The sequence below is a fragment of the Lactuca saligna genome, chromosome 6 (genome assembly GCF_052625555.1).
Source record: "Lactuca saligna cultivar CGN05327 chromosome 6, ASM5262555v1, whole genome shotgun sequence".
In the NCBI taxonomy this organism is placed as follows: Eukaryota; Viridiplantae; Streptophyta; class Magnoliopsida; order Asterales; family Asteraceae; genus Lactuca; species Lactuca saligna.
Window position 1 is genome coordinate 8,147,675 of NC_136422.1, and position 25,556 is coordinate 8,173,230.

The 25,556-nt window shown below is 34.4% G+C and overlaps 2 protein-coding genes across 2 annotated transcripts; one reads left to right on the forward strand and one right to left on the reverse strand.

Annotated features, from left to right (window-relative positions):
• Positions 1 to 616: 616 nt before the first annotated feature.
• On the forward strand, positions 617 to 4,714 carry HMGS (hydroxymethylglutaryl-CoA synthase / HMG-CoA synthase / 3-hydroxy-3-methylglutaryl coenzyme A synthase). The gene is made up of 12 exons (XM_078959767.1): positions 617 to 857; positions 1,892 to 1,998; positions 2,099 to 2,231; positions 2,309 to 2,452; positions 2,521 to 2,679; positions 2,768 to 2,841; positions 2,922 to 2,997; positions 3,087 to 3,142; positions 3,257 to 3,344; positions 3,549 to 3,689; positions 3,784 to 3,933; positions 4,309 to 4,714. Exons 1-12 carry the CDS (start codon positions 792 to 794, stop codon positions 4,489 to 4,491), a joined length of 1,377 nt encoding a protein of 458 aa, XP_078815893.1. The 5' UTR covers positions 617 to 791; the 3' UTR covers positions 4,492 to 4,714.
• Positions 4,715 to 17,628: 12,914 nt separating this feature from the next.
• Positions 17,629 to 19,064, reverse strand: LOC145002009 (bifunctional dTDP-4-dehydrorhamnose 3,5-epimerase/dTDP-4-dehydrorhamnose reductase). The gene is made up of 2 exons (XM_078961327.1): positions 18,420 to 19,064; positions 17,629 to 18,230 (listed from the first exon to the last, which is right to left on the reverse strand). The coding sequence occupies exons 1-2, from the start codon at positions 18,867 to 18,869 to the stop codon at positions 17,775 to 17,777; spliced, it is 906 nt and encodes a 301-aa protein (XP_078817453.1). The 5' UTR covers positions 18,870 to 19,064; the 3' UTR covers positions 17,629 to 17,774.
• Between the last annotated feature and the right edge of the window lie 6,492 nt (positions 19,065 to 25,556).

The window sequence follows — 25,556 nt, forward strand, 5'->3', positions numbered from 1 at the left end:
ATGATTATCAGTTTTCCAAATATTTTCAACCTCTTTGTAATTTTAGAAAACAAAAAAATTTTATTTTCCGTGAAAAATTTAGAAAAATTGACGAACTAAACGCGTTTTTAAAATTCTAATTTTTCTTGGAAAATTTTTCCGGAAAACGGTCCATTTTTCCGCAACTAAACGCACCCTAAAAATTTTCATGTTCTTGGAAAATTTTGAAAAATTGAACGAACCAAACGTATTTTCAAAATTTCCATATTTCTTGGAAAATTTTCCTAAAAAACTGAAAAATTTTCCACAATCAAACGCACCCTTAGCTTTTCTCGCATGCTATGATGGAACTACGTAGCTTCTCAAATATTGTCATTAATCGATATAAAAACAAAAATAAGGTAAATTTGTACTTTTTTTTTTTACAAATGTAAGGTCTTTTGTGAAAATATCCTCTCTTTTTTTTTTTTTTTTTTTTTTTTTTTTTTTTTTTTTTTTTTTTTGTAATTTGCTATTGGTTTGATGAAAAGACATGGCAAATTATGTAAATGACGTGAAGGAGGAGGGTTAATCTATAAGGAGTCCATCGCTAGCCACTTCCCTCGTTACCCCTCTTTTTCTAATTCGCTATATAAATGCAACTCCTACATGTGAGCCTCTTCATCCCTCTCTTACTTGTAAAAAGAAGAGATTCTCTCTGTCAAATATAAACAAAAATCTAAATCTAAATCCAGATCGTTGTTCTCCGTTTGATCTGGTGATTATTACCCTTTTACTGTTTCGCAATAATTTTCTCGGTCAACGAAGCAAAAATGGCTCCTCAAAACGTCGGAATTCTCGCAATGGAAATCTACTTTCCTCCTACTTGTATCCAACAGGTAATTCTTCTTTGTCTTCTTCAGTAATCAATGCATTAAACTGCTTGTACGACACTTCATACTTGCTTTCTTCAATCCGATTATCATCATGAAACCGTTTTAGATAACTTTATGTGACTGCTGTTATCGTACAGTTGGATTTTGCTTTTTGTACATCGATTGTGCAAAAGGACATGTCTTTTTTGGGTTAATATTAAATTATTGTGAAGAATGACGGGTAGTTGCACATGCAAAATGGATCTAATACGGATAATCTTACAATCTTATGTGTTTGCGTTTTGTTAAGTTATTCATGCCAACATGATTATGACCAGAGTCTTTGAAGTTGATTTATGTTTTTGAGAAAAAAAAATTCTAAAGCTTTAATTCCTATGAGCTATGGTAAATAACCTTAAACCGAATCCATATTTTTTAGGGGTTTTCGACTGAGTTTTTACTCAGGGTCAGGATACTGTTAGTAATTTTGTATGCCTCGTATAAGGTCAAATATGGGGTTCTTATATATAAGCATGACTAACTTATGGAAGTTGCACATGCACACCTTTTTAAACACACAATATATATGCAGAATTTTCGAATTTGCACCTGATTTTATCAATTATTACAACAAAAATAAGAGGAATGTTGTGGATCATAATCAATTCCATCAACATTGGTTACCGATATTTAAAACGAGATAAATCTTTTGGTGTGAAATTTTGCTAAAAAGCTAAAAGTTGCAACTTTAGTACTTTACACATCCCATGAAGAAAGTTGCATAACTTTGGAGTTAAGACCTTCAAAGGCATGGACTTTTAAGTAATTTACACACTATTTGATCTGTTTTAACTTTTATCTTATAAGTTAGTGTAGACTATAGTTGATTGCTTAGTTATTCTCTATGTATGTTGTGCAAGTAAAGCAGAAGACATTGATGCATTGTATTTAACAATTTATTCAGTCTTTTTCTGACATTTACTTGCAAGCAAGATCTTAAATATAAGCTGTTTCACCTTAAATAAAACATTTTCTTTATTTGTTACTTTATTTTACAGGATACTCTAGAGGATTTTGATGGAGTCAGTAAAGGAAAATACACAATTGGACTTGGACAAGATTGCATGGCATTTTGTTCAGAAGTAGAAGATGTCATCTCCATGGGGTCAGTAATCAGTATAGTAATCTCAAGTTCAACATATTGGAAAGAGATGTTGTTATTCTTTAAAACAATCAATGAAACTTATAATTCTTTATATTTTCAGATTGACAGCTGTCACTTCACTACTTGAGAAATACGAGGTTGATCCAAAGCAGATTGGTCGGTTGGAAGTAGGAAGTGAAACTGTTATAGACAAAAGCAAATCCATCAAGACTTTCCTCATGGATATCTTTGAGGTATCAAATATCAATAAATCCATCTTTTTTTAACAATTCGAAAACTAAATGATTATTATTATTTTTTTTTTTTGTAGGAATGTGGAAACACGGATATTGAAGGTGTTGATTCAACAAATGCTTGTTATGGTGGAACTGCAGCATTATTAAACTGTGTGAATTGGGTTGAAAGCAACTCATGGGATGGGCGTTATGGATTAGTTGTCTGTACAGACAGTGCGGTAGGTATTATTTCACATTTGTGAAGATTTTCTTCCACAAGGGCAATTTGGTCATTTTCTTTTACTAGGTGTATGCAGAGGGACCCGCTAGACCCACTGGAGGAGCAGCTGCCATTGCAATGCTGATAGGACCAGATGCTCCAATTGCATTTGAAAGCAAATTTAGAGCAAGTCATATGTCACATGTTTATGACTTTTACAAGCCTGACCTTGCAAGTGAATATCCGGTATATATTCCTACAAGGGCAATTTGGTCAATTTACATAAAAAAACAAGTTGCTAATCTTTTAGATTTTGTTAATTTTTTTGATTTAGGTTGTTGATGGAAAGCTTTCACAAACTTGTTATCTCATGGCACTTGAGTCTTGCTACAAGGGATATTGTCAGAAGTAAGTTTGTATTAGTAGTTTAATGGGAATAACAAAATATGTTAAAAAGATTATTTATTAATTTTTTTTTTATGCTATAGGTATGAGAAATTGCAAGGAAAACAGTTTTCAATTGCTGATGCTGAATATTTTGTATTTCATTCTCCTTACAACAAGGTAAATAATTAACCAACAATTATTTTATTTCCATTCTTGAAACTTATTATAGAATATTTATAATTTATTTATTTTGTGAAATTTTGCAGCTTGTACAGAAGAGTTTTGCTCGATTAGTGTTCAGTGATGTTGCTAGAAACGCCAGGTGACTATTGAAAGTTGAAACTATTTAATATTTATAATATTTTCTCAACTTTATTTAATTATTTACATTTTTACCCTTCCATTGAACTTGAAAGTATGCTGTTATTTTTTTCAGCTCTGTTGATGAGTCTGCCAAAGAGAAGCTAGGACAATTCACATCTCTAAAAGGTGATGAAAGCTACCAAAATCGTGACCTTGAAAAGGTATATATTTATGGTTCAATGTAGATTTTTTTATATAGAAATTGGATTAGATTAGATGCAAGAAATAGCAACATACTTTCATATATTTGTTTATAATTGGTTAGTTTTTATAAAATAGAATGTTGTAATAAGAAAAAAAAATGAAAGTACATTGCTATAACTTGAAATTAAAAAAAAAAAAATTCATGGCTTATAAACTTGCAGGCATCTCAACAAGTGGCAAAACCATATTATGATAAAAAAGTTAAACCTGGAACTTTAATCAACAAGCAAGTTGGGAACATGTATACTGCTTCTATATATGCAGCTTTTGCTTCTCTTATTCATGATAAGAACAGCTCTCTGGTAATTAAGCATTTGAAATACATGTTAAATCTTTTAATAAATATTGAATCCAATTTTTTTTTTTTTTTATATTTGATTCATGATTTGGTTTCAGGATGGAAATCGGGTGATGATGTTCTCATATGGAAGTGGATTATCTGCCACCATGTTTTCATTGCATCTTAGTGAGGGAAAAGCACCTTTTAGTTTGTCAAACATTGCAAAGGTCATGAATGTTGATGACAAGTTGAAGAGAAGGACTGAGGTATATCATACATATATGTACTTCCTTTGTGTTTCTTTTTCACTTGATAAGGGTAAAATGGTCATTTAATCACATTCAGACGATTTGTTCAATCCAAAAAAGATACAGTCAGTGCATATACTACACCTACTTTAAACAAATATATAGGAACATTTCTTTTTACTTAATACATATAGAAGGGTAAATTGGTCATTTACTCACATTCAGACAGCTCATTCGGTCGAAAAAAAAAACAATATTTGTGCATACAAGACTTTGTCCTGACAAATATATATAATATAGGGACATTTCATTTTGGCTTAATACATATAGAAGGGCAAAATGGTCATTTACTCATATTCAGACAGTTGATCATTTGTTTGTTATTTGGTGTAGCTTCCACCAGCAAAATTTGTGGAACTGATGAAGGTGATGGAGCATCGATATGGAGGCAAGGATTTTGTGACTAGCAAAGATACAAGTCTTTTAGCTCCCGGGACTTACTATTTGACTGAAGTTGACTCCAAATATAGAAGATTTTATGCCAAGAAGACGACTGAGTTGTCTAATGGCCATTGAAAAGTCAAAGGGAAGAATGTAGCAAATATGGAAGTCAACTTTGGGTCTTGTTTTTAAGTGTTGGATTTGATTTGGTTTAGGGTTAGGGTTAGGGTTGATGTTGTAAGAGAAAAAAAAAAAGAGGAACCAATAATTATTTGCTTTTGATTTAAAGTTTGTTACATAATAACACTTGTTAATTATCTTGAAGAAATGTGTAAATTTATTACCCATTTACAAATTATTTGCTCAAGATAAAATTTACAATGTAAAGTAAAGATATTAGGAAATAAGATCAAGAATTCAAGATAGTGCAAATCAAACACCTAAATATATAGAGGTTCAGCCAAACATGTCTACATCCCATAACTCTAAATACAAACACTTTGTGGTAGTGTTCGAATCATATTTCAAGATTCACAAAAGTAATAGAAACTTTCAACCTAATCAAAATGGAGATGTAGATTCCAATTTCCAACTCAACTTCTTTACTATCATCAATTCATCATAATCATTACCTAACATTACTTAAACTTGATATCAATTAATAAACATGAGTACAAGTTCCACCAAGTTGCCATCCTCCACCATGCACCAGGATATGTGTCATTCCAAAATAATGAATATCTGGTTTTATCAACCAATAACATCTTTGAACCTCAAAAACTATTCCATTGAAACAAAAAGCAAAGATATTAGTATTAAAAACACTAATAGTTCTATACTTTGATCCCCACCAAAATTCTCCTCTATAGTATGTGCCAATCCCCACCCCAAACTTCCAATCAAACTCTTTATTAAAAGCAAGTGTGTGATTTCCTTGATCGCCTCCACCTTTGCTAAAGACATAGACTGCAATGTTATCTTTAATGCCATTGGTGATATACATTCTAAACTCGATATTAAGGGTAAAATGGTCATTTAATCACATTCAGACGATTTGTTCAGTCCAAAAAAGATACAGTCAGTGCATATACTACACCTACTTTAAACAAATATATAGGAACATTTCTTTTTACTTAATACATATAGAAGGGTAAATTGGTCATTTACTCACATTCAGACAGCTCATTCGGTCGAAAAAAAAAAACAATATTTGTGCATACAAGACTTTGTCCTGACAAATATATATAATATAGGGACATTTCATTTTGGCTTAATACATATAGAAGGGCAAAATGGTCATTTACTCATATTCAAACAGTTGATCATTTGTTTGTTATTTGGTGTAGCTTCCACCAGCAAAATTTGTGGAACTGATGAAGGTGATGGAGCATCGATATGGAGGCAAGGATTTTGTGACTAGCAAAGATACAAGTCTTTTAGCTCCCGGGACTTACTATTTGACTAAAGTTGACTCCAAATATAGAAGATTTTATGCCAAGAAGACGACTGAGTTGTCTAATGGCCATTGAAAAGTCAAAGGGAAGAATGTAGCAAATATGGAAGTCAACTTTGGGTCTTGTTTTTAAGTGTTGGATTTGATTTGGTTTAGGGTTAGGGTTAGGGTTGATGTTGTAAGAGAAAAAAAAAAGAGGAACCAATAATTATTTGCTTTTGATTTAAAGTTGATTACATAATAACACTTGTTAATTATCTTGAAGAAATGTGTAAATTTATTACCCATTTACAAATTATTTGCTCAAGATAAAATTTACAATGTAAAGTAAAGATATTAGGAAATAAGATCAAGAATTCAAGATAGTGCAAATCAAACACCTAAATATATAGAGGTTCAGCCAAACATGTCTACATCCCATAACTCTAAATACAAACACTTTGTGGTAGTGTTCGAATCATATTTCAAGATTCACAAAAGTAATAAAAACTTTCAACCTAATCAAAATGGAGATGTAGATTCCAATTTCCAACTCAACTTCTTTACTATCATCAATTCATCATAATCATTACCTAACATTACTTAAACTTGATATCAATTAATAAACATGAGTACAAGTTCTACCAAGTTGCCATCCTCCACCATGCACCAGGATATGTGTCATTCCAAAATAATGAATATCTGGTTTTATCAACCAATAACATCTTTGAACCTCAAAAACTATTCCATTGAAACAAAAAGCAAAGATATTAGTATTAAAAACACTAATAGTTCTATACTTTGATCCCCACCAAAATTCTCCTCTATAGTATGTGCCAATCCCCACCCCAAACTTCCAATCAAACTCTTTATTAAAAGCAAGTGTGTGATTTCCTTGATCGCCTCCACCTTTGCTAAAGACATAGACTGCAATGTTATCTTTAATGCCATTGGTGATATACATTCTAAACTCGATATTAAGGGTAAAATGGTCATTTAATCACATTCAGACGATTTGTTCAGTCCAAAAAAGATACAGTCAGTGCATATACTACACCTACTTTAAACAAATATATAGGAACATTTCTTTTTACTTAATACATATAGAAGGGTAAATTGGTCATTTACTCACATTCAGACAGCTCATTCGGTCGAAAAAAAAAACAATATTTGTGCATACAAGACTTTGTCCTGACAAATATATATAATATAGGGACATTTCATTTTGGCTTAATACATATAGAAGGGCAAAATGGTCATTTACTCATATTCAAACAGTTGATCATTTGTTTGTTATTTGGTGTAGCTTCCACCAGCAAAATTTGTGGAACTGATGAAGGTGATGGAGCATCGATATGGAGGCAAGGATTTTGTGACTAGCAAAGATACAAGTCTTTTAGCTCCCGGGACTTACTATTTGACTAAAGTTGACTCCAAATATAGAAGATTTTATGCCAAGAAGACGACTGAGTTGTCTAATGGCCATTGAAAAGTCAAAGGGAAGAATGTAGCAAATATGGAAGTCAACTTTGGGTCTTGTTTTTAAGTGTTGGATTTGATTTGGTTTAGGGTTAGGGTTAGGGTTGATGTTGTAAGAGAAAAAAAAAAAAGAGGAACCAATAATTATTTGCTTTTGATTTAAAGTTTATTACATAATAACACTTGTTAATTATCTTGAAGAAATGTGTAAATTTATTACCCATTTACAAATTATTTGCTCAAGATAAAATTTACAATGTAAAGTAAAGATATTAGGAAATAAGATCAAGAATTCAAGATAGTGCAAATCAAACACCTAAATATATAGAGGTTCAGCCAAACATGTCTACATCCCATAACTCTAAATACAAACACTTTGTGGTAGTGTTCGAATCATATTTCAAGATTCACAAAAGTAATAAAAACTTTCAACCTAATCAAAATGGAGATGTAGATTCCAATTTCCAACTCAACTTCTTTACTATCATCAATTCATCATAATCATTACCTAACATTACTTAAACTTGATATCAATTAATAAACATGAGTACAAGTTCTACCAAGTTGCCATCCTCCACCATGCACCGGGATATGTGTCATTCCAAAATAATGAATATCTGGTTTTATCAACCAATAACATCTTTGAACCTCAAAAACTATTCCATTGAAACAAAAAGCAAAGATATTAGTATTAAAAACACTAATAGTTCTATACTTTGATCCCCACCAAAATTCTCCTCTATAGTATGTGCCAATCCCCACCCCAAACTTCCAATCAAACTCTTTATTAAAAGCAAGTGTGTGATTTCCTTGATCGCCTCCACCTTTGCTAAAGACATAGACTGCAATGTTATCTTTAATGCCATTGGTGATATACATTCTAAACTCGATATTAAGGGTAAAATGGTCATTTAATCACATTCAGATGATTTGTTCAGTCCAAAAAAGATACAGTCAGTGCATATACTACACCTACTTTAAACAAATATATAGGAACATTTCTTTTTACTTAATACATATAGAAGGGTAAATTGGTCATTTACTCACATTCAGACAGCTCATTCGGTCGAAAAAAAAAACAATATTTGTGCATACAAGACTTTGTCCTGACAAATATATATAATATAGGGACATTTCATTTTGGCTTAATACATATAGAAGGGCAAAATGGTCATTTACTCATATTCAAACAGTTGATCATTTGTTTGTTATTTGGTGTAGCTTCCACCAGCAAAATTTGTGGAACTGATGAAGGTGATGGAGCATCGATATGGAGGCAAGGATTTTGTGACTAGCAAAGATACAAGTCTTTTAGCTCCCGGGACTTACTATTTGACTAAAGTTGACTCCAAATATAGAAGATTTTATGCCAAGAAGACGACTGAGTTGTCTAATGGCCATTGAAAAGTCAAAGGGAAGAATGTAGCAAATATGGAAGTCAACTTTGGGTCTTGTTTTTAAGTGTTGGATTTGATTTGGTTTAGGGTTAGGGTTAGGGTTGATGTTGTAAGAGAAAAAAAAAAAAGAGGAACCAATAATTATTTGCTTTTGATTTAAAGTTTATTACATAATAACACTTGTTAATTATCTTGAAGAAATGTGTAAATTTATTACCCATTTACAAATTATTTGCTCAAGATAAAATTTACAATGTAAAGTAAAGATATTAGGAAATAAGATCAAGAATTCAAGATAGTGCAAATCAAACACCTAAATATATAGAGGTTCAGCCAAACATGTCTACATCCCATAACTCTAAATACAAACACTTTGTGGTAGTGTTCGAATCATATTTCAAGATTCACAAAAGTAATAAAAACTTTCAACCTAATCAAAATGGAGATGTAGATTCCAATTTCCAACTCAACTTCTTTACTATCATCAATTCATCATAATCATTACCTAACATTACTTAAACTTGATATCAATTAATAAACATGAGTACAAGTTCTACCAAGTTGCCATCCTCCACCATGCACCAGGATATGTGTCATTCCAAAATAATGAATATCTGGTTTTATCAACCAATAACATCTTTGAACCTCAAAAACTATTCCATTGAAACAAAAAGCAAAGATATTAGTATTAAAAACACTAATAGTTCTATACTTTGATCCCCACCAAAATTCTCCTCTATAGTATGTGCCAATCCCCACCCCAAACTTCCAATCAAACTCTTTATTAAAAGCAAGTGTGTGATTTCCTTGATCGCCTCCACCTTTGCTAAAGACATAGACTGCAATGTTATCTTTAATGCCATTGGTGATATACATTCTAAACTCGATATTAAGGGTAAAATGGTCATTTAATCACATTCAGACGATTTGTTCAGTCCAAAAAAGATACAGTCAGTGCATATACTACACCTACTTTAAACAAATATATAGGAACATTTCTTTTTACTTAATACATATAGAAGGGTAAATTGGTCATTTACTCACATTCAGACAGCTCATTCGGTCGAAAAAAAAAACAATATTTGTGCATACAAGACTTTGTCCTGACAAATATATATAATATAGGGACATTTCATTTTGGCTTAATACATATAGAAGGGCAAAATGGTCATTTACTCATATTCAAACAGTTGATCATTTGTTTGTTATTTGGTGTAGCTTCCACCAGCAAAATTTGTGGAACTGATGAAGGTGATGGAGCATCGATATGGAGGCAAGGATTTTGTGACTAGCAAAGATACAAGTCTTTTAGCTCCCGGGACTTACTATTTGACTAAAGTTGACTCCAAATATAGAAGATTTTATGCCAAGAAGACGACTGAGTTGTCTAATGGCCATTGAAAAGTCAAAGGGAAGAATGTAGCAAATATGGAAGTCAACTTTGGGTCTTGTTTTTAAGTGTTGGATTTGATTTGGTTTAGGGTTAGGGTTAGGGTTGATGTTGTAAGAGAAAAAAAAAAAAGAGGAACCAATAATTATTTGCTTTTGATTTAAAGTTTATTACATAATAACACTTGTTAATTATCTTGAAGAAATGTGTAAATTTATTACCCATTTACAAATTATTTGCTCAAGATAAAATTTACAATGTAAAGTAAAGATATTAGGAAATAAGATCAAGAATTCAAGATAGTGCAAATCAAACACCTAAATATATAGAGGTTCAGCCAAACATGTCTACATCCCATAACTCTAAATACAAACACTTTGTGGTAGTGTTCGAATCATATTTCAAGATTCACAAAAGTAATAAAAACTTTCAACCTAATCAAAATGGAGATGTAGATTCCAATTTCCAACTCAACTTCTTTACTATCATCAATTCATCATAATCATTACCTCACATTACTTAAACTTGATATCAATTAATAAACATGAGTACAAGTTCTACCAAGTTGCCATCCTCCACCATGCACCAGGATATGTGTCATTCCAAAATAATGAATATCTGGTTTTATCAACCAATAACATCTTTGAACCTCAAAAACTATTCCATTGAAACAAAAAGCAAAGATATTAGTATTAAAAACACTAATAGTTCTATACTTTGATCCCCACCAAAATTCTCCTCTATAGTATGTGCCAATCCCCACCCCAAACTTCCAATCAAACTCTTTATTAAAAGCAAGTGTGTGATTTCCTTGATCGCCTCCACCTTTGCTAAAGACATAGACTGCAATGTTATCTTTAATGCCATTGGTGATATACATTCTAAACTCGATAATAGCATCGGGAGTTGAAGCCATACAAAATGATAGCATTGTAAGGATGAAAAGTGAACGAATGATTAAATTCATGTTTGGTTTGTTTGAAATATGGTTTGGGGCATTTTTACAAGTCTTGATATGAAATGAAGATAGAAAAGTTTTAGTGTAATAAGATTTCATAAACAAAAGGATATATATATATATATATATATATATATATATATATATATATATATATATATATATAGAGAGAGAGAGAGAGAGAGAGAGAGAGAGAGGTAGAGAGAGAGTTAGGTTCAAATGTTTTTAGCAATTATTGTGTGCTTGTAAGAACCAATGAGAATTGAGGAAATAATTAAATTATAACAAAATCAATTAATATCCCATTAATTTAGGTTATCAGTTTCACAAATCCATAACACCACCATCAATCCTCTCTCTTTCTTTAAGAATCATCTAGAACCACCATCATCTGGGCTTCGACGTCCAAAACCACCATTATCGCAATCACCATTTAACCATTCTGGTGTGTACTCGATCCAAATCGCAGTAGCAAAATCAATTCGTTTAAATCACAACATAAACATTCATAATCGAAGTGAAACAAGCAAAGCCATTGGTTTCTTAGAAACCCAGTTCGTTAAATCGATTTCCAAGGCTTGAAGCTTAAGGTTTCATCATCGTTGAAGGTATGCATTTTGAGTATTTTATTTCCATATTTCTTTTCTTAGAAATTTATTACAAAATCATATTTGTTAATATTGATTTCGGCAAAGAAATTTCTGTTTTTTTCACACATAGTTTCAGATTTAGAAGGCATCTATTTTTTTTTTCTGTCAACTGTTTGTTAAAATGTTATTTCGTTCATTCAAGTATTTATATGCATTTGAAAATCGGCTAATGTAGTTTTGTTAATATGATCTGGTATTAGTCTAATAAGGTCTTTATTTTATCTATTTTGACTTTGTTTGTGATTAGTTATTCCATAAACATGATGAGTTAATTTGATTTCTTTGAATTAATTTCATACTTTTTAAGAATATTCAGAACCATTTTGGGATTTACGGTATCATTTTTGCATATTAAAGCTAGGATAATTGGATAATGCAAAAAAGGTGTTCGATAGAATGCATAAGAGATGTTTCAAGCCAAATTCTCAGTAATTGATTAATTCTATATTTAAAACATAGTTTCTAATAATCTTAGACATAGATTCTGTCATATTCTAGGTATTATGTCAAAATATACTCTATTTTTATGTCATATTCTATGTATCATGCCATATTCTGCGAGAATGTATTCTGTAATATAACATGTATTATGTAATATAACATGTATTCTGCCAGAATTACTAGTAACATATATATTATATAATATTTATTCTCATAGAATGAACATGCCTTAGCTTTCATATAAGAAACTCAGTATACGCTAAAATGTGTGATAAATCATTTAAATTGACTCTTCCCACTCAATCGTTTTCGTTCCATAGTTGTTTAGGAAATCGAATGGATGACTGTTTGAGTGTGTACACAAAATAGTTGATTATTTGACATTAAAAAGTAAATTGAGTGGTTGCATCTGATTTTATAGTTTTATTCTGATCAAATTTACATACAAAGGTCCAATATCTATCACATTCTATCAGAATGGTTGTATTGTGTACTTAAGAAAAATGTCACTTCTTTATTGTTTACTATATTCTATTAGAATTTATAGTTTAATTCTTTTATAATGTACAAAATTTAGAATGCTCATGGTGAATGTATAGAATGTTTCTCTTACATATTTGATTTCATGGCAGTTGTTCTCATAGAATGCTCGATTTTAAGGAAGTTATTCTCAAAGAATGCATGAAACGAACATGATGATCAAGTGCTTTAAGGTTGGATAATGGCATGTGGGATGAAGATGAACAATGGTCAATGATCTTCACAAAAGAAAGCACTGGCAGAATAATTTACAATATAATGATAACACTATATCTTATAGTATATTCTAGTAGAATATTCGGTTAAAATAATCTACAAATTGTGTTTGTTTTGTTCTTAATGAGTGTTTCATTATGACAGAATAGTATATTAAGATTTTCATTTTTTAAGAATGTAATGATAAATTTAACTTGTATCAAAAATTTTGTTAATCTTAGAAAGTTCATTCAATCAAAAAAGGTTGTTATTTCGTTTGAAGAATGATATGATCTAATATCCTCGTAGAATATATAACATTCTAACAAAATGTCATTCTGACAAAATAAATTCGGTTATTATAAAAAATACGTTAGAATTAATATTGAATTAGTTTTACAAAATCAGATTTTAAAAAGTAAGAGAATTAATTATCCCTAAATATTCAAAAATTTCCTTGTTTAAATATAGTTAATTGTCCAAAATACCCTTATGCTAAAATTTATGTGATTAAATTGATTATTTTTAATAAGTTAATAAATATAAAACTCTTACTTAAATTACCCCAAATAATTAGCTCATAATCAATTTCACAGGCGCACAATACTTAGTAGAAAAAAAATAACTTAAGTCTCTCTCTATCTCTCTCTCTCTCTCTCTCTCTCTCTATATATATATATATATATATATATATATATATATATATATATATATATATATATATATATATATATATATATGTCAATTTTAGTTACCACAGAGTCTTAATCTTTTTATTAATAAATATACATATTGCAAAATATAATTTTAAACGGTATGTATAACTATTATATGTAATATTTTGGGGGCTACGGGTAACATTTGTTTTTTTATATATAATTAAATGTCTATAAATATATTTCAAGGCAACCTTAAGGGATCATTTAGGAAGTGTTTGACTAACATGAAAAATCATAAGTACTTTTTAAATTATGGCTTATAACTTATAAGATGATAAGTTAGAGGTGACTATGCATAAATCTACATGAATTAATTCAATATTAGTTAACTTGGAATTGAATTGCTAATAATATTTTAATTGGTAACCAATGAGAATTATCATAATTAATCATTAAACTATTGAGGGAATGTGGATTCGAACTAACAGAAATGTTTTTATAATTTGATTGAATAGTTGTTGATAAATTAAATTCATCTAAACTCGCAAAATTAGATAAAAAAAACATTTTTAATTATTGTTTGATTTTAGATTAATTTAGAACAATTATTTTAGCTAATTAAATATGTTTCCTGTGTTCGACCCCAACTTATTTAAACTACACTACAATCCGACAAAGTACACTACCTAGGTGCATATTAGTTAGTTAAGTTCGTTAGGATATAAATTTAAAACTAATAGGTACTTTTGCGCACATCAAATTTTTTGGCGTCGTTGCCATGGAGTGACTTACAACACTCAAATTCTCGAAACCATGTTTACACATGAATTTGGTTCGACCGCCTACGATGCCACCCCAATGCCCGTACATTCCAACATTGGGAGAATTATGGACACAACAAGGAGATGGTGTCGGAATTAGTGGAGCACATCATGATGAAGAAGATGATTAGTTTATCCTTTTATTTCGTTTAGTTTATTTTTGGTTTGTTTGTTTTGATTTTAGTCTACTTTGGTTGTGTAACAACTATTTAAATTGTTATGTTTCTTGTCTACTTCTTTTGGTTATTATTTTCAGAATTGGTTAGAGAAAAACGCGACTAAGGAACCTTAGAGATGTGAGAGCATTAACACTATTAGCCGTGTTATTTAGAGTCGAGAGTCGAGAGTCGAGACCCACGATCTTAGATAAGTGCGGGGTTAATCGAGAGAGAAGAAAGTTAGAAAAGAGTGAAGATGTATACTGTTCAGAAGGGTCTTAATATGTTAAGACACAAGTGCACATTACACTCATTTAAAGAAAAGTGATTTCTGTGATGCCCACTTTCCATGACGTGGACTCCAATTACACGTCGTGGATTGAGATCAATACGCGATTCCAGAAAATGAAATTATTTGATACCACATCGTGTAATTCAACACCACGACGTGGAATGTAGGAGTTCAATTTTCCCTCTTTGTGGCGTATGCTTTCCCACATTGGTCTCTTATGTTTTGAATCTTTTCTACATTACATTTGTTGAAGATTGAAGTCTCGAGTTCAAATTTTGTCGGCACATTTATATATCTCATTTCTTGAAATTCCAAGTTCCATATTTGAAGAAGTCCTAGTTCAAGATGTTCAAGTTACTCATACGTGAAGAATCCGATCTCGCCACTACTACCCTAGTGGAGTTTGTTCTTTTTTCTCCATTTTCTTGTTTGTAATTTATTTTATGCATACAATGAGGGCATTGTATGTAATAAGTATGGGGTAGGGGGTTGAAAAAATAACTTGCTAGAAAATTATAAAATTTCCGAAAATTTTGAAAAATTTAAAACTGGATTTGAAATAGTAATCTAAAAATTAACTATAGTAATAATTAGTTCAGACTTAAGTTGCTAGTGTTATGTGGGATGATCAAATGAGAGCTCAAATGTTTAACCGAGCCAATATATGTTATAGTGTATTTGTGGCTTCCCAAAACTTAGTGAAAAGCCATAAGATATGAAAAGGTAATCTGATAGTTTTATGACATAATATGTTTTGCAGCCTAAACTTGAAATCTATCCAGGAAAGCTTATGTGGTCATTGCACATAGACTAATACCTTTAGCCAATAAAGGTTGAAGTTAAGCACCATTGCTTAAGCATGTAGGATTTCAATGAAATAAAAAGTGAGATACATGTGAAAAAAAAAAAAAAAGAGAAATAAATTACCAAAAATTTGAATTTTTTTGGATCTATCAAGTATGAAGATCAAAAGATCAAAATTAAAAAGAAAAAAATTTGAAGATACCAAAAAATCAAACAAAAATGGGATGAATTCAAAGAAATCAAAGAGCAAATATCAAAGAAGAGGTGAATTCCAAGAGCTCCATTGTAGTATCAAAAGTTGTAATTTTTCTAGATTATATATGCTTGGGTAGCTTAACAAAAATACATTGAGGTTAAGAAAGATTTCTGAGGATGGATTCGGAGGGTTGTAGAAATGAGTGTCGTATAAATTAAGGAGTGAAAGTTCATAAGGATCGTGAGTATTTAGGAATGGGAAGTTTTAGGAATTATAGACACAAATATATGCATTGAGGTCCTAATATAATGGCTGAAATCGAAATGGATTGTACTATGTGATGCTAGTGATGAAGGTGTGAATTAAAAATAAATAGTTTTACTCGAAATGGATTGTACTATGGGGAACTCACTAAGCTTCGGGCTTATAGTTGTTGATTATGTTTTAGGTACTTCTGATGATCGTTGGAATGTGAAGGCGTGATCGTACACCTCCTTATATTTTCATGATTCGATTATGGGATACTCTCACATGAAACCATTTTGAAAACAAATTTGTAATATTATTAGTTTTTAAATGTTTTAAAAAGTTTTAAATTGATATGATTTTTATGGGTGTTACAAGTTGGTATCAGAGTCTTGATTTGAGTGAATTTGAGAAACATTCGTGTAAATCCAATCTCAAACCAAAGAAAAGATTTTCAAATTGTTTTCAAAATACTAAAGGATGATGCAAGTGTACGATCAACCGGAGCCAATAAGTAGACCCCAAAATACCTTACAGATTATTTGATTTTGTGATATGATAGAACATGGTAGTAGTAGGCTAGGAATCTTCAAGAATTGCATGATAAAATTGTCTAACTATATGATGCTTGATAGCCTAGGGTTTTTCCTTATATGAAATTGACATCATTACTGTAGTTGTTTAGTGTATGCATCACGGTTGTACATAATTAAGATCTCATAACCTTAGAATATTTTGTTTGGCCTTATTTCCTGTTCTTGTCTGATTAAGGGCTTAGGGTAGGATCAGGTATCTGAAAGTATATAGGGTCCAACATTATGTATGGCTAGCATACACGAGTGTTGCAGGGTTAGTGGAAGTTTCATGGATGAGTTTTGCGGAGTCAGTAGGCCAGTTATGGGATATTTAGCCTTTCTCTAGGAGTGAGGATTGAGCGCTCGCCATGCATGCGCATATCGTTGGGGCGTTGTGATGATACTTGAGACAAATATGGGTAGGTGTGGAAGGTAGTATGAGTCCGTACTACTGAAAGCACAGAACCCATACGCGTAGCAATGAAGTCACAACCCCTAGGGTTTTGTTGGTAGTTGGTTTTTCATTGTTGCACGAAATGTCTGATCTCTTCGTGGTAAAATCCTATTAAAAAATATAAGACTTGATTTTACACATCAACATTCTAGCTTGGAAATGTTATAAGGTTTTGGGGGTGTTGCACCAAACCTCGAGAGGACGTTGCCCCTCATGACCCTCCATTTTATCGTGTCCGAGAACAAACTCGTCTTATATACAAGTGTGCTCTCCACACATTTTAATTTGAAATTGGATCATAGTTTTAATCCCTGTTGTATTTATTCCACCAATGGACGGTGACATTCAAATCATGAACATGAACTAAGCCACATTTAAAAAAAATTGAAGTATTTAGTAGTTTGGCCCATATGTATATCCCTATGGAGAAGAGAAAAAATTGGATGATGGAAATGGGGCTTGTTTTATGTTTGGGTAAGTGAGGAGTTTGAACCTTATAATCTTTTTAATCCTATTTCACGTTGAACCTTATAGCCGACAAAGTAATTAGGATACGCTTGCCTTCTAAGTGATGTAGTGATTACCTGGAGCTCGAATAGTACCACAATTTATTCTAATCGAATGAATCCAACTAATACAACACAAGTACAGAAAATATCACCATATCATGTCATATAACAATAATTATGGATGAAAGGCAAAGCAAAAAGTCATCAAACCTCAAGCAACTATCAAGCTTTCACAGGGGTCTTACGATTTGGCTCAAACACATACTTTATAAGTGAATCTTTAATTGACAAAAGCTCAGGAAACTCGGTCTTCAACTTGGTGGCATCAAGCTCATTGTTGCTTCTTGGAGCAATGATCACTTTAGCTTGTTCCTCAAGATTGAAATTCTTCCATGTAAACTTTGGATCAATGTAATCACGATACATCTCCAAGATCTGGTTATGGCTAATGCAACCAGGGTTTGTGAAGTTGTAGATCCCAGTGAGGTTCCTCTTTGCCATTTCTATGGAGATTGGAAGAAGCTCATCAAGAACAGTCATGGAGTTTGGAATATCTACCACTTTTTCATAACGAGTGATTTTTGTGATGAAGTTTCGTGGATTGGTTAAATCAGAAGTAATCGGCATTCTAACACGCAATGTGCATACATTCTCATAGTTCTTGAGCAATTCCTCCACCTGCAGGAAACATTTTAATCATATACATTGGATCAAAAATATATCTCAGATCCAGCACATTTGATGAACAGATTCACACATAAAGATCATAATAAGAACAAATCATCACACGGGTCAATGCAGAAATCACCGAAAGTTAATAAAAATGAAATCTTTCAATGAAATTTGATTGGAGTTTATCGACATTACCATAGCTTTGGTCTTGGAGTAAAAGGATCCAACGAAATTCGCACTATCCTCTTCCTTAAACCCGATACCAGACCCGAGAGGATGCTTCGAATCATACTCAAATATACAACCAGTCGCATAGTTGATCAAAATCAACCCTTTTTCACGGCAGACGTCAGCAAGTGTTAGGGTTCCGACGACATTGGCACGGATAGTCTCCACCTTGTGCGATTCGCACCAGTCAACATTGGGTCTTCCGGTGACGCCGGCAGCGTTGAAGACATGGGTCGGATTGACGGTGTTGACATCGGCGATCAGGGTGTCGCGCGACTCGAGACGGCCGGAACCATAGGAATAATCGATACCTTGAGACTGACAGAGCTTACCCAAGAGACCTCCGATCCAACCGGTTTTGCCATAGATCAAGAACTTTAATGGCTTCGCCGACGACCCATTGGATTGGGAACCCATGATAGATTTAGAGAGATAAACGGGGGATCGTGGTTAAAGAATTGATAGAATGAATTTGGGAGTGTTTTTTATAAAGATTTGGAAGATGCGATTATGCGAAGTAGGTGGGAGAGATATCCGCCAGTAAAAAATATAGGAAAGCGATGTCTGATGCGTGGGATGTAATGGAGTCTTTGGGGTTTGGAGATTCGAAAGAATTGAGGCTGAAACATCAAGGAGGAGCCCGACCACTCGCTAGCTTATAGGGTTGACTTAATTTTACCACATATATTAGGGGTGTTCGCGGTGCGGTTTGGAGGTAAAACCACAAACCGTACAGCACGTGCGGTTTGAAATTATTGGAAACCGCAAACCGCACCACGAAGGTTCTAAACCGCGTTATTCGGTGCGGTGTGGGCGGTTTTGGTGTGGTTTGGTAGGCAACTTTTCAAATTTAAGTATGAGTATATAAATATTAAGTTACTGTAAACAATATATTTTAAACAATATATTGTATATGTTTTTACCGAAGACTAGAAGACGAATAACAAACATATACTCTATATACATTCTAAACAATATATTGTACATGTTGGAACGTATAATTAAAATAAAGAAAAACATATAAAGAATTAGCAAAAATATCTAATTTATTAAAGGAAGTCCTATCAAATTCACTTAAACAAAAGTTCCATTTTTTCGTATGTATGACTAAATTAGTTATGTTCTTTAATTATTTTATACTAAATTGGTTTATATATATATATATATATATATATATATATATATATATATATATATATATATATATATATATATATATATATATATATAGTGCGGTGCGGTTTGAACCGCGGTGTTGTAATTAAAAACCGCAAACCGCACCGCGTAGTGCGGTTTGACCAAATTACAATCCGCAAACCACGCCGCATTTGTTTTAAACCGCGTTATGCGGTGCGGTGTGGTGCGGTGCGGACGGTTTATGCGGTTTGTGCGGTTTGGTGCACACCCCTAACATATATCACCTTTTACCTTCTTAAACCGGAGTGGCTTGGGCAAATAGCCTCTAGTGAACACACCGGATTGACACCTCGGCATGCCAAGCTCGATAATTCCGTGGAATATTAATTAGGAGGAAGTGATGTTAAGTTTGTCACGGTTTATCTAGGCGCCACCTAGGATTTCTCCCACGGCTTCAAATTTTTATCATATATATAGTGTCAATTGTCACATTTGTCATATAATTTTTCAAAAAAATTAATTAATTTAAATCTTCAGCAAAATGTTAATATTTTGGGAAAATTTTTAATAAAGTCTTACATTTATTTAACAGAAAAGTCTCAATTATTTAACTTTTTGAATAGATAAGCTCAAGAAACCGATTAACTTATTCACTTTAGTCATTTTTTTTTATCATGAGACTAAATCATTAATTTTTCCAAAATAATAGGACTTTTCTATAGATTTCATCAAAATTTGTATATAATGTATAAATATTTTTTTTTAACGTATTTATTTATTTTATAAGTATTTATATGTATACATTTACGTATTTTTATATATTTTAAACGTACAAACATATTTTTTATGTTTTTACATGTATTTTTAAGTATTATATATATTTTTATGTATTACGTATTTATATGTATTTTTAAATATTATTCAACCTTATTTAAAAACATTGTTGCATTCTTTGTATAAGGAAAAACATTATTGTATATTTATATTCTTAGGATTAAACTTATATTTATTCTTTTTCAAATAATTTCCGTAATAATTAATGGTCCACGAATAATCCCCTGATTAATCCACGCCTAAGTAATTAATACCTTAAGCTAAGTCCAACAATGTTGTAACATCTCAAAAATCACAACGAATTTAAGCTTTCCAAAGCATCTTATTTACTCAAAAAGTGTTTACATAACCTTTGTTCCTAAAAACATTATTTAAAATCAAAATCTCCTAAGATCCAACAACATAAAACCAAGGATGTATACGGTCATGCCTTCGCCTTATCACGATCCTCAGAAGTACCTGAAACAAAACTAAAATTGTAAGTCAATGCTTAGTGAGTTCCCCCAAAGTACCACCTCATAACATAGCAGACAACAACATGCATATAGAGCTTTCAACCTGACTGGACCGCCTCACCAGGCCTTCAGCTTATCTGGACTGCTCTGAGCCTTCAGCCTGACTGGACCGCCTCATAGGCCTTCCGTCTATCCGGACCGCCCTAGGTATCTTGGCCTTCAGTATCGGCTGGTCCCTCTCAGCCCAGTAAATCATAACATATCGATATATAACACTTATCAATCAATAACAGCAAACACATGTACTCCTATAAATCTACCAGTCTAATCACATAACCAGTAACCACATATCTTCACATAACAGCATACAACAAGTCAAGATATATAATCCAATGGGCTGGCCTTGGTGCCTTCAACCCATAAATACAGTGAGAGAAACTCACCTCTCGGCCCGAATACAGTTTGAATGAATCTCTGCTCCAACAACCGGCTCTACCCGATTCCCAATAATCAAAACATTTACCATTCTAGATTAATAGAAATTTCCCAAAATACCCTTGGTCAAAATCGATCAAAATCAACAAATAAGTCGAGTCAACCCAGCCGAGTCAACGCAACCCTCATATGTGGGGCGTACTTCAGATGTACGCGGGACGTACTTCAGATTTACGCGGACGTACTCACTGTCCGACGAGTCGGGGGGTTGAACTGTGTACGCATAACGTACCAAATGGTACGCCTAGCATTTATAGTTGGACCTTTCCTTAACGTGTTAAGAGCTTAATACTTAAGCTATTACGACCAAGTTGTAGATCCGAGTCCCAAATATCATCCTTGACCATAAAGTTTCCAACTTATGGTCTTGCATGGCCAATAAGTACTAAATGCTAAAAAAAACCCATACTCTTAACCCATTAAGACAAACAAACACATGCATGGAGAAGGATTAAGAGCCAAAACGCTGTTTTTATGCTTCTAAGCCCAGAGCAACACATGAACTTACTTGAATTTAATTGAATTTAAATACGTACTAGGAACCGGGTGTTACAAATCTCCCCTACTTATTTTAGACTTTGTCCTCGAAGTCTACTGTCGAATCTGGAAAAAGCTTGGGGTAGTGCTCCCTCATCTCGTCCTCTGGCTCCCAGGTCCATTCTGAGCCCTTGCCATTACACCTTCACCAGCTCCACCCTCTTGTTCCTCAGATCCTTCGACTTCCTGTCGAGGATCGCCACTGGCTGCTCGATGTAGTTTAGGCTGTCATCCACCTGAATATCCTCCAAAGGCACCATTGCCGAGTTCGGTTGGCATATCCTGCCTATACGCCACCTTGCTCACCCGGACTGCCCAACTTGCCCTACTTTTTGAACCGAATGACACATTTCCAAGGTGACACCTTTAGAAGCACCATATCCCCGACCTGGAACTCCAAGTCTGAATGATGTCCGTCGACATAACTCTTCTGCCGACTTTGAGCAGTCTGAAGCCTACTTAGAACCTACTGGATACTCTTTGTAATATAGAGTACCACTTTGGTACTCCCCATGACCCTCTGTCCAACCTCACCACAACATATCGGGGTCCTGCACTTCCTCCCATACAACATCTCGAAGGGAGGACAGTCGATACTTACGTGATAGCTATTATTATAGGGAAACTTCGCAATGGAAGGTAAGTATCCCAACTACCTCTAAAGTCTAAAATGCATGCCCGCAGCATATCCTCCAAGGTTTGGATGGTCCACTCACTCTGACCATCCGTTTGTAGGTGAAAAGCGGTGCTAAAGTGCAGACGAGTACCCAGCTAGTCGTGAAACTTCTTCCAAAATATAGAAGTGAACTGCACATCTCTATCGGAAATCTTCGAAACTGTCACTCCGTGCCAAGCCACTATCTCCTGAATATAGATATCGGCTAACTTCTCGGCCGAAATGCTCTCCTGAATCATAATGAAATGGGCTCTCTTGGTTACTCGATCGACAATGAACCAAATCGAATCCACTCCCCACGTGGTCCTAGGAAGTTTTGTGATGAAATCCATAGTGATATCTTCCCACTTCCACATCGGGATATCCACAGGTTGGATCTTGTCGTGGGGCCTCTGGTGCTCGGCCTTGACCTTCCTGCAGGTCAGGCCTCTCTCAACATACCAAGCTACATCCCTGTACATCTTCATCGCCTCAGGATGGATAGAAAACTTGGATTTGTGCGTCTCCTCCATCAATACCTGGCACACACCTCTATGATATGGGACCCACACCCTACAGTGTAGAGTCAACAATCCACGACTGCCATAATTGAAGGAGGAAACCTGACCCACAATATGCTCACTCTTATGATGTTCCTCCTTCATGGCCTCCTGCTGGGCTTCTCAGATCTGCTCCAACAGTGGACTCACCATGATCATCCTCATGCAAATATCTCTGATCAGTGCTGCCTTGCAGCTAAGCGCATCAGCCACGACATTGTCCGTCCACGGGTGGTAGATGATCTCACAATCGTAATCCTTCACCACATCTAGCCATCGACGCTGCCTCATATTCAGATTTGGCTGAATCATGAGGTACCTCAAACTCTTATGGTCCGTGTAAATAGTAAAGTGGACCCCATAGAGGTAATGATGCCAAATCTTGAGGGCGAAAACAACTGCCCCAACTCCAAGTCATGTGTCGGATAGTTCGCTTCATGAGGCTTCAGCTTCCTCGAAGCGTAGGCGATAACATGCCCCCTCTACATCAATACCGTGCCCAAACCCGAGATGGACGCATCACAATACACCACAAAACCATCCACGCCCTCCGACAGGGCTAAGATTGGCGCCTTGCATAATCTCTGTCTTGTAACAACGCAAATTTTCAAATAAAATTTTCATTTAAAATAAAGTGATTTCATTCAACTAATTAAGATTATTCCAGGTTTCATATCAAAATACATTTATAAAACCCCCAAGATCTCAAATAACAGCAGTGTGTATACATCACGCCGGCGCCTTCCCACGGTCCTCGCTAGTACCTGAAACACAAACATAACAACTTGTAAGCATAAATGCTTAGTGAGTTCCCCAGTATACGACTTACACATATACGCCTTTCCAGGCCCTGACCTTCCGATCCACAACACATCGCCTTTCGGCCCGTAACATAATCGCCTTCCGGCCCATAACATATTGCCTTCCGGCCCATAACATATCGCCTTCCGGCCCATAAACATATACAGCATATAATACATTTACTCTAACACATATAGCACATATAACATATATCATACCTGACCTTTCTGTCACATAACACATTGCCTTCCGGCCCATATAAACATACATAGCACGCATAGCAACTATCTTTCCATTTATAGCATATATAAATAACACATATCATATCCGACCTTCCGGTCACACAGTCAAACCCTTCCGGGTACAGTATAGTGAGAAGACTCACCTCGTGAATATCGAAAGCTAGCAAATCCCGAAATCACTCGTGCTCGATCCGCCGAGCTACAGACTCCCTATAATACTATATACCCCTTATTAATATTCCTATCATTCAAGACAACTGACTCTAAGAAATTACATGCAGGTCAACTCTGGTCAACGGTCAACGGTCAACGGTCAACGGTCAACTTGACCGGACTCGGTGAGTCTAGACGTCCTCCCCAACTTTCCCTGATGTTCTCTTTCTACTCGTCGAGTATCCCTCTTGGCTCGACGAGATCCTCGTGGAAGAATCGCGGGGCCACCCCGACTCCACTCGCCGAGCCTGAAGAACAGCTCGACGAGTCCCAGTTAATCTCCAAGCTACTCGTCGAGTCTGTTCATTGGAGTTGGCGAGTCCATGCCATGCAGTCGATCAAACTGCTTCCTGAGATAAGTATGTTTCCGAAATACACAAGCATGGGACCTTCTGGACCTCTAAAGGTCCTAATACGGGGTTATATTCGTTTGGGTAACAAGGTAATAATCCATCTAATCACCAAATGGGTTCCATAAACCCTAAATCCATGCACACATCAATATAACAGAAATGATCCGAAATATTACCTGAATAACGCACTCTCTGTGTCCCCAAACCTCAGAACTCGAATCCCTTGCAGTTCCTTTAGCCAAGACTCTTCTCCTCCTTGCACAACAATTTCTTCAAGTCATCAATGGCCTTCAATCTTGCTCTAGATGCCCACAGCCGCTTAGGGTTCTTCTCAGTCGACTAAAAGACGGACAATGACGGCATATAGTGCGTTATATACGTTCCAAAACCAAACGGCTAGGGTTTCTGCTGAACAACGTAGACTCGCCGAGTCCATATCTGGACTTGTCGAGTCCAGTCGCGAACCCGCGACCAAGTCTGTGGTCCCACTCGGCGAGTCTGGCTCCAACTCGCCGAGTCCCCTCCTGAAACACCCCAAAACAATATTATAACAATACCTGAAATTTCGGGCTGTTACAACTCTCCCCCACTAGGACTAGACTTCGCCCTCGAAGTCTCACTCTGCAAATAACTCCGGATGTTGCTCCCGCATCTCACGCTCCGGTTCCCAAGTCATCTCCGATCCTTTCCGGTGTTGCCACTGAACCAACACCAAAGGTACCTCCTTGTTTCTCAGAACCTTGATCTTCCGATCCCTGATAGCTACTGGTCTCTCGGCGTAGTTCAGGCTCGCATCCACCTAAATATCCTCTAGTGGAACCA